The 10,364-nt window shown below is 40.1% G+C and overlaps 2 protein-coding genes across 2 annotated transcripts in view; one reads left to right on the plus strand and one right to left on the minus strand.

Moving 5' to 3' along the window:
- Positions 1-7,384, plus strand: part of LOC120547882 (inositol polyphosphate-5-phosphatase A) — a 182,723-nt gene extending 175,339 nt beyond the window's left edge. Inside the window, exon 17 of the transcript XR_005637113.1 lies at positions 7,352-7,384. The gene's annotated coding sequence lies outside the window, so the exon portion shown is untranslated. The remainder of the gene's footprint in view (positions 1-7,351) is intronic.
- On the minus strand, positions 2,168-4,215 carry nkx6.2 (NK6 homeobox 2). The gene is made up of 3 exons (XM_039783661.1): positions 3,777-4,215; positions 2,970-3,142; positions 2,168-2,623 (listed from the first exon to the last, which is right to left on the minus strand). Exons 1-3 carry the CDS (start codon positions 4,213-4,215, stop codon positions 2,375-2,377), a joined length of 861 nt encoding a protein of 286 aa, XP_039639595.1. The 3' UTR covers positions 2,168-2,374.
- Positions 7,385-10,364: the final 2,980 nt, after the last annotated feature.

A 10,364-nucleotide genomic window follows, 5' to 3' on the forward strand; every position in this document is an offset into this window, starting at 1 on the left:
CTGCAAAATAAAACCAATTCCATTATTAAAAGAGTGACATTTTCTGTTTTGATTTGTAAAAAGAATCATCAAAATCTGCCTATAATAATAATAATAATAATAATAATAATGTTCGAATATCTAACCTTTGAACTATTTGCAATAATACTAATAATAATGCTGTCTAGATTATTCAGCTCTTGTTGGGATGCCTTATTGTAAAATAAAAGTTCAACCTGTGGACGATTTCTTCTTTTGAATTTCACTTTTGCTTTTTAGTAAACAATGACTGTTTAATGAAAATATGTTCATTTAATAACATATATTGTGACATTATTATTATTATTATTATTATTATTATGAGTTCCTTGTTTCCCGCACTCTAAAAACTCCTGGGTTATTTCTTCAACACAGTTTCTGGGTCATTTGTGTTGGGTTAAAATGATGGGTTATTTTTTCAGAGAGTAACCATTTTCTGGGTTATAGGGCTAATTGAATTTTGACCCAACTCCTGGGTTAAAAAGGGACCAACTAATTTCTGGGTTATTTCAACTCAGAAAATGGGTTGAACATTGAACATTTGGGTCAAGTATTTATCCCAGAAGTTGGGTCAAAAAGAATAACCCAATTTTCTGGGTTGAAATAACCCAGAAATTAGTTGGTCCCTTTTTAACCCAGGAGTTGGGTCAAAAATAACCCATTATGGGTTATTTTTGACCCAGGAGTTTTTAGTGTGCGCTTTAGACGTTTCTAAAACAGAAATCAGCATGAATCCTCTAAAGGCGTCATCGTTGCCAATAATGAAATTCAATTATTGATAGTCATGAATTTATCTTTAATTTATATTAAGCCCATACATTATACCAAAAACCCATAATAAAACAAAAAAGAAATGCTTGTTAAATAATTTATTCATAATACAAAGTGTTTTTTTTCTTCCTATAACCTTCCCGGAAGCAATAATACTCTCTTTAATTCCAACACAAACGATGGTGCGCGTTTCTGCTCCGCTGTGTGATGAGGTAAAACAGAAACTTTCTCAAATGTAATCCAAAGAAACGTGATGTCGTTAAACAAGCTGTCCTCTGCAGTGGTTATTTACAGCCTCTTTTTTTCTTCTTTTTTTTTCTTTTTTGCGTCTATACATGTGTGTGCCGGTACTGAATTGACAATTTGTAAAAAGCGGAGAAAAAGGGGGCCGACATTACTCTGCAGGAATAAAAACCCAAGCAGCAGAGAGCCTATAGTGTATATCTGAGAGAGGCAATAAGCGCGTCCGGGCTGCGGAGGGAGAAAGGCTGCCACGTTTCCACTGGTTGAAACAACATAACTTATTCAGTAAAAAATATATACAATCTCACGTACATGTTCATCTTTAGGCTACAGCACAAATCATTCATTCATCTCCAACCTGCGTCCCCCCACCCACCCACCCTCAAAAATGTCATTCTCTCGCCTTTTAGGACAGTGGATACCCTGGTTAAACTGAGCTTTAGAAGCGTCACAGGCCCCGTTTACACCTGCCATTTTAAACATGCGTCTGGGATCCGGATCAGAGTTGTGCTGCTAATAAATCACTTCTACTAAAAGCTTACAGTCACCTCCCAAAGATGCACGAAACAAACTGTTGCTTTTCTTGAAACCAAAATTGGATAAAGGCTGAATTTTATAACATGGTGCACTTTCTTCACTTCAGAATGAAAAAGGACTGGCAATAATGTCCTTTTTTTTTTGTCCGCAGATGAAAATATTATGAGTGCTGAAAACCAATTAAAAAGAACATCCAACGGTCTCGTTCAGAGTCAAATGAATGGCCATCCTGGCTTGTAAAGGTGACGGAGGCTGCTAATCTTGGCCAGAGGTGTAGCGGGAAATAATGTTAACAAGTGTCATGAATTACACTGCACGGGTAAAGCAAAGCACCATTACTTGTGGAATAAGTCACAGTAATAAGCCCAACACTGATCCGGATTGTGTGTGTGTGTGTGTGTATATATCATAATGTGTTTACATTTACACCTGTTGTTTAAAACTCCAGTTGGATGCGTAAAAACAGATTTGCGTCGCCGAAACAATTTCCTGTCCCAATATTTCTGTCCTTTCACCTGACATGAACTTGTCATTATCAGTCTCGTCGAAGTCCATTGTTGACAGGAGTTTCATCTCCGTGTTTACAGTGTCTGTGAGTGGTGGGGTGGTTTGGATGCAGCCAAATGCGTCTCTGGCCATGTTTTGGTGAGCGCGTCTTCCGTGCGTCTTACTCGGTTTTTACGCATTTTTCTTGCTCTGTCAGAGCACAATGCGACCACTCCCCCCGCCCCCCCCCCACCCCCCAGTCGCATGTTCGCAGTGTCAGGTGGAAAGGGGATTAAAAAAAATAATAATAATGAGTGCATCACAAGGTGTCCGAGCTGTTACTGCAGGGGCTGATCAGCGCCAGGTTGCTGGCCTTGTGCTTTTTCAACAGTCTCGTGATCTTTTCGTCGTCTGAGTTTGGGTCCAGGGGTTTGTTGTACTCGTCGTCGTCCTCGTTATCCGAGCTCTCCTTCATCTTCTCCGTCTCGGAGTCGTGCTTCTTCTTGGCCGTGGCCATTTCTGCTGCGTGTCTCTTCCGCCATTTGGTTCTTCTGTTCTGAAACCAAACCTGTTGAGGGGGGGGGGACACAGATGCGCACAGATGCTCAACAGGTCCACATGTGAACACGTAATGAACAGAAACGCTCCATTAAACTAATCACAACAGGTGTGTAAACCATCCTGTATACACTCAAATAATAGTCAATAACAATTAATAATAATAGCAACTACATCCATAATAATACTTTGAATAATACATGTTGTATGTCATCGATTACAAATAACTTATTTCCTTTCCCTCTGCATGCAGCCAAAATGGAATTTTAGCCTACAGATTGCAAAAAAAGAGAAAGTCGACCAAATAATATTTTCCAAATTTGCCAACAATTAAGCATTTTATTATTTTTTTTTACCTTGACTTGACTCTCGGTCATTCCTAAAGAGTAAGCCAGGCGGGCTCTCTCTGGGCCGGCCAGGTATTTCGTCTGCTCGAAGGTTTTTTCCAGTGCAAAAATCTGCTGTCCTGAAAAGGTCGGTCTGGAGTGTTTCTTCTTTCCATCCTTATCCAACATCATATTAGCTTGAGCTGGGAAAAGAAACACAAGAAACTATGGTTTTATACGGAGTGGACGTTCAGACAATTCACTTCTTTTATTTTGAATTCACTTCAAATTAAAAACAAATTAACTATTGATAATGCCCACATGCTATTTGAAATGTGATGCTCATAAGTTAACTCAAAATGAGCCTAACAAAAAATCTAAAAAGCCTCCAAGTGTGTGTGTCTGAGCTCCAAATTATTTACCATGGTAGTTTTATTATTATTTTTAAAAGTTGAAAAGTCCAACCAAGTATCACATTAGAATGAAATGCTCTATTAGGAACTTGCAGTATGATAGCCTACTCAAAAGTAGTCTGCCTTTATGGTAACCATGCAGTGTAATGTGTATCCCTTCATATTTATTATAGCCTAATAGTTTTACATTAGCCTACCTGTGACGGCTGTGTGAAATATAGTGTAGTTGTTTTGTCTGTGTGTGTTTGCTCCGTAGTGACAGGCCGAAATAATGTCTAAAATCACAAGACAAGCAAAGTAGGCTAGCTCTACAAAAACATTATACAACCCCACAAATGTGCCGTGGCTTTTTCGGAATTTAACAATTCAAAAACTACCCCCCCTAAACGTGTAGGACAAACAGAGCCAGTCAGACGGGACTTACAAGGACAAGGAACTCGCGGGTCCCTCCAGGGAGAACCCTGCATCACCCCGGGCCAGAAGATAGGCGCCCTCCCCGGCAGCTCGGCCAGCGGCTTCGGGTACCGCGACATCGCCGGGGTGAAGTACATCCCCGCTGCTGCTGCCGCCGCGGCGGCTGCGGTGGTGGCCAGGCCGTTTATCCTGGGGAAGCCGGAGAGCAGCTGTCCAGCCGAGGTGATGGGTCTCCCAAGGATGTCGCTTATTCCGTGCGGGGTCCCCCCGGCCATCTGGGAGTTAAGGCTGGAGAGGTGGGGCGCCTTAAAGCCCGCCGGGCTCTGCTGCAGCGTATACGGGAACAGGGAAGTCTTCATCTCGGTCATGTTGTGCAACGCCGCCAGCGGGGTGCTGCCCAGGACGAAAGCACTCTGCCGGTTAGCCTCCATTTGCCCGACCGCTAACATTTGTGAACATGAACCGCCAAACTCGCTTGTATAAAAAACGGGAAATAAAAGGAACCTAATAAGAGTAAATAAAGGCGCAGAGCGGGACTGGTGATATTCAGGAGCCAAGCCACTTCTGCCGCCTTCTGAGAAAGTATCCTGGATGAGGAAGAAGCAGACTCTTGAATGTTGAAAAACTTGAGCAAAAGCGAACTTCTCTTCTCTATTTGGAAGCGAAGAGCTTGGTCAAACTCCCAGAAATGGCTCTCCGCGGGTTTGTTTTGGTCGGAGTCTGTCAGCTGGGAGGAGGCTGCATGCGTCCGCCACAGGAATCCTCGCGGAAGTCGGCCGCTCTGATGATGTTTTTAGTGGTTTTGATGGGAACCATTAAGGGGTCGACTTGTCTTTCCATAAATTGACTCGCTCTAGGCTGGGGGTGAAGCGGGACCCGCTGATAATAGCGCAGCCACCTGCACGCGCGCTATTCCCATTGGACGGGGCTGAGTGAGACAGCGCCCTGATTGGAGGAGACAAGAACTCCACTGCTTCACACGTGCGTCTTCGCAGGACGGGTGCTGCCTTGATGTGCTGTCGGAAATAATAGCTTCCAGTTCAACTGCATATGAAAGACCCCACTCGGTGGTTTTAATGATTGACTGGATTTATTTAGGCTATGATAGATGATATGTTCCCTTTTGCGGACAGTGACGTTTCAGAGCGGGTACACAACCGAAAAGTTAATTTAGTCTTTTTAGTAGTTAATGTAATTTTCAGACCGAGGCTAGCCTAGGATATATAAAAGTTGTTCACGTTTTTCCTTCCTTTGTAGCATATTTGACTGATTTAATGTGTTGTAAATGGCCACCCTATGCTACAATTTTCCGACTTTTCTGTGCAGAATCAAATAGCTCCGCTATAGGCTAGCATATAGAAACTACAGGCCTAACTCTTTTTCAGCATCGACTGAAACCACTTGATTGTTGCTCATTTAGCCGTGTTAAAGACTTTGAAATTGTGGAAGTCAGGGTGTCGGAGGAGACCCTGAATGCATCAACAGCCACACTCTATTAAGATCTTTAGCTCTGCTGTTAATGATGCGTCTCACACCGTGGAAATCTTTGTTTCCACAAATGACAAAGAATATACATTTACATTATAAGCTGTAACGCAGACAGTGAAAGTATATTAAAGTAGAAACGAGACCCGGCCGGGGTTGAGGACGGACTCCTAATGGTTGCAGACTGAAGATTACATTTTAAAGATAAGTCCACGGGGAAAAATAAACCGATTCTACTTGATTGTTTTTTGTTTTACTATTTTTGAATTTATTTTTGTTGATATATTTGATATGATATGCGGTAAGGGCTTTTCAGCCAGTCAGCGTGTTTTTTATTTTTTATTTTCCTGTGCACACTATTTTGCGATGAATCCCGGTACTTTGGAGAATGAGGTCGGAAAATAAACCGAGTTATTCCAGCGCGTGTTGTAATATGCTTTCTTAAGAGATTACGGTTTCACTCACTTTACCCCATCTTGAACATCGCCATCATTTAATATCATTTCATATTTTTCATCAGGCAGCCTATTTGAAAGAAGTGGATAAAAAGAGCAGTCAATGGATTTTCAGAGAAAACAGAAGTGGATCATAATAACTTTAAAGGACACATCTGGGTTTAATAAGAGTGAGATAATAAGTGTTTTTTTGAGATAAACTGCGTTATTACGGAGAAAGTGTGTGAGAAAAAGCGCCAGGCTCCAGTCATCACTCTGAGTGCTGTAATATTTTATGGAGATGTGAGAAGGTTGTAAGAGTGAAATATGGCCACGTTAGCGTTTGAAAGGCTTCAACAGATGCACCTTGCTGCCCATTTGCTCACCGGGGGAAGATTGTGGGTTTTAAAAGGTTTTCAACGCGAGGTGATTCACAAGTTTGCCTGTATTTCTTCAAGTTGAAGGGGATGCAGTACACACACGCTTTCTAATTCTGCAAATGGCCCTCTATTTCTAATTCATATCGGTGTATTTCCCCCTGATCGTGTAGGCATACATTGGTTTTATTGCCTTGTTTTAAAGTCTTTCTAAAATGATCATAGGAAGAGCTTTTGAAAATAATATATAAAATATAATAAATCACCTTGTGATTTGTCAAAGAGCAAAGCTGACAGCCGTTGCTCAATCTCTTGGTGTTTTTTTCTTATTTATTTTTTTTTGCAAAATGACAGAGTTAAATCCGGCCGCTCGCGCTGACCCAGCTTGAGATCAATGACAGAAAGATTGGCACTTTTTCCAGCTCATCATGCAGCCAAAGACGAGAGCTGCCAAGCAGCCCCGTCGCCGTAAAACCATAATCGCAATTTAACATAACGAATGATTTGAATTGCTATCTCCTACATTCACAAGTCCTTTAAAGTTTAAACTCTTAAACTCAAATCTGTTACAGAAATATCGAGACGTGGCGCTGCACTGAACGAATGGAGGGTGGAAAAAAATATATATCTTGATAGATAATAGCCTTGTTATTGGAAAGATTATTAAACCAATAAAATAACTTTTATTCCTACGATGAAATACCGAGATATTGACACCTAGCCTATACATTATTATTATTTTTTTTTAAAGATAATAAATGGTAATTCATTAGTAACATAACATCAACAACAACAATAATGCTAGCCCTACTACTATTAATAAATAATAGTCTAACGACTAATAACGAATAAAAGAGCTCATTAAGCAATGATTTGATTTTTTTTTATTAAATCACTGTAGTAGCTTGTGAACCTGTTGCTCACCGCAGTAAGTCATGGTAATGCAGTGCAGATGAATATAAGCCTGATTTATGCGGTATAGATGCTATTGTGAGTTTTAATAATGGCTTGTTGGCCCGCTGATGGCGCGTATACCGCGGGCCTTTGTCCTCCTATTCGAGGGGGAATGGGTTAATAAACAGCGTAAAGATAATCTTATCTGAGTGTAACCTCGACCCGAATGGGAATTGACAGAGCAGTGACAGGGAAAGATAAGCACATGTTTGGACAAAAAGACTCTTGTTGCATGCAGTCAGTAGATCTATGTGCTCAGAGTCAGCGAGCCTGCGTCCAGCTGCTTCATCCCCACTCAGTGCATGTTCTCTCTGGCCCATAGGCGCAGATTTAACACACACACACACACACACACACACACACACACACACACACACACACACACACACACACACACACACACACACACACACACACACACCAGAAGAGGTAGATTTGTCCCCCTCAAAAGAATATGATTGGTTTTGGGCGATTAAGTCTCCCACGTCACTTTTTTCTTTGACTTTGTCGCTTTTCATGACATTTTTGTAGTTTTTTTTTTTTTCCTGACGTTTTAGCCGCTTTTGAGGAACTTTTGATACAGAATTTGATACAGTAAGAGAAAATGTTCACACATCAAACATCATTTTCTGTTTTTTTTTTAAATTACGGGCCAAAGTCCAGGTAATAAGCTGCCAGAACCTTTTCTGTTATTTCACGGATTTATTTCTTACAGTGCAGAAAAGGACGTTTTTGACTCTGGCCTATATACAATCAGCAGCACACTCACACACATTACAAACATACACATACATAAGCTTCAATCTCAATTACACAACATTTATAAAATACAAAATAAAAGCACTTAAGCGTATTATTATTTTCTAAGCAATCATAGAATTTCACAAGTTGATCAGCTAGAATGTAAAACATGTATTAGGCTAACTGTTGTCAGACGGCCTACATCTATAGTCTTTCACTTTACATACGCACTGGATAGTGAAATGGAAGAAAATGAACTGGGACCCCCTTTTTCAAACATGTGATCACATGTGAATGAGTCCGTGCACAGGACATCCAAATGAAAGGGTGTATAATTTGCCCAGGATCGCCCTCTAGTGGCACACATTGAAATCAACTCAAATTGGCTTTTTTTGTGTGTGTGTGTGTGAGGGGGTTGAGTCCACCTGTTAACACGCAGAAAATGCCATGTGCTCAGCCTTCCCTGGATGAACAAAGATGCTCATCATCAACCCTGCTGACACTTGAGTCAAGAGTCTATTTTAATTCGATATAAAAGCTGAAGGAAAACAATGTAGAATCTCATTTACAGTTTTTTTCGATTGCTAAACGACAGTGGGCACAACTGGAGTCACATGTGCAAAACTCTAACTACAGTCTGCACAGCAGCAGTTCATGTGGACCAAACTCTAGTTCGTTTTTCATTGCTTGAACACAGTTTTCAAAACTCTACACACTTATCCCATGACTTTAACCACAACGTGCAAAACACTGTAGATTTACAGCACTTTGTTCAAATGCTAACACACTGCTGTCAAAACTGTTAACCGCACATTCAAAACAGAATAGATTTCAGTCTGGTGCCTATCAAACACTGCTGATTGCAATTTTAGCTGAAAGCCTAAGCAGGTGTCTTGTTTTAGACTAGTTAGTGAACATATATGGTATTTATACAGAGAAAGCTCAGAAAGTCTTTTTTTGTATACAAACACCAAATAAGAATGAAACTATCATACACTGTACTGTTTGAGAGAAACAGGTAAAAGAGCAAAGATACCAATATGTCCAGGTAAGATGTCTGAGGTTATATACACAGCTATACAAAAAAGTGAAAAACACTATATCTTTACTATAGTAAAACTGTGTTCTTACTGTTTTTCAGAAAGTAATGGAGGTCACCTCCATTACTTCATTATTCTACAGCAATAGAAACACCACATTCATTTGTATTTAGAGATGATGTAGACATCCAATGTGATGAAGAGAACTTGCCACATGATGCTGGAGAGAGGCAGGATTAGTCACACAATTCGTTGGTACTGTTATGTACCTTTAGTTTTTGTCCCCCCGTAATTCCATAAATTACTAGCGACAAAATAATTTTATTGAAGAAAGAAACTGATGATTTTCATTCCTTCTTGTTTACCTTATGTAAAAATTGGTATGCTATACAATCTATATTTTTTCCTTAAATAATCTGTTGAGTAGTGTCAAGTCACTCAAATTGTTCAAACTTTAGAGATGAGAAAGTTTGTAATTTCTGTATTGGTGTTTGACGCTAGTGTTTTTACCCTCAGTGTGTTCTGAGTGACAGTGTGTGTTATCTCAGTGAGGCCTGTGCATACTGTTTGAGATGTGTGTTAAGAGTTGTGTTGCTTTGAATGAGTTTTGCAGGTGATGTGAACTGTATAGCTCAGGTGACTGTAGGTAGTGCAGACTGTAGTTTGAGTTTTGCACATGTGACTCCAGTTGTGCCCACTGTCGTTTAGCAATCGAAAAAAACTGTAAAAAAAAAAAAAGAGTATTCCTGAAAGAAAAACTGTGATGGGATGAATTCTCCCTAAATTAAGTATGGCATTTGGAATGATTTAAAATCTCTGCTAGTGAAAACAAAATGAATAATCCTTCTAATGACGAGGTTTAGTATATCAAATCTGTTGCACTTATCTGTTAACTGGTTCCTCATCAAGAATGAAAACTGTTTTTCAAATGAAAATCAGGATCAAAAGGAGCTAGACAAACACAGGAATGCAGTTAAAAACCTGAACCAAAGACTAAAACAAAACGAAAAAAGACTTTAAGTCTTCAAGTGCATGTGGGGCAAAAATGAAAAAAAAAAATCCCCAAAATAAACAGACACAAAATATAACAAGAGTTATCTCGAGACACTTTACAGATAGATTAGGTCTAGACCACGCTCTAGAATTTACAAAGACCCAACAATTCCAGTAATTCCCCCAAGAGCAAGCATTCAGTGGCGAGGAAAACTCCCTTTTAGGGAGAAACCTCTGACAGACCCAGGCTCTTGGTAGGTGGTGTCTGACGGTGCCGGTTGGGGGTGTGATGAACAGTGGCAATTATAGTCACAATAAAGATAATGGATCAGTGACTAGAAATAGTAGTTGTAGTAGTTCATGCGCGGAGCAGGACCACGGCGACAGCTGCAACCATGATTTAGATGCCACCCTAATCCAAGGAAAACTGCTCATAGAGGCCTATATAGTTAGTTTCTTTACAGCATTGATTATTTCATTAAATGACATCACAGAATTTCCAGAATAATTACTAGAATAGGTTTACTTTTAAAGGAACATGCCGACTTATTGGGAATTTAGCTTATTCACCGTA

This window comes from Perca fluviatilis, chromosome 19 (genome assembly GCF_010015445.1).
Source record: "Perca fluviatilis chromosome 19, GENO_Pfluv_1.0, whole genome shotgun sequence".
Taxonomy (NCBI): domain Eukaryota; kingdom Metazoa; phylum Chordata; class Actinopteri; order Perciformes; family Percidae; genus Perca; species Perca fluviatilis.

Bases quoted from the DNA above. Each gene is read 5' to 3' on its own strand.
- nkx6.2 (XM_039783661.1), bottom strand. From the start codon at position 4,215: ATGTTAGCGGTCGGGCAAATGGAGGCTAACCGGCAGAGTGCTTTCGTC. The intron at 3,143-3,776 runs GTAAGTCCCGTC...TTCTTTTCCCAG, and splicing joins CCCGCGAGTTCCTTGTCCTT to CTCAAGCTAATATGATGTTG. The intron at 2,624-2,969 runs GTAAAAAAAAAT...CCCCCTCAACAG, and splicing joins TGACCGAGAGTCAAGTCAAG to GTTTGGTTTCAGAACAGAAG.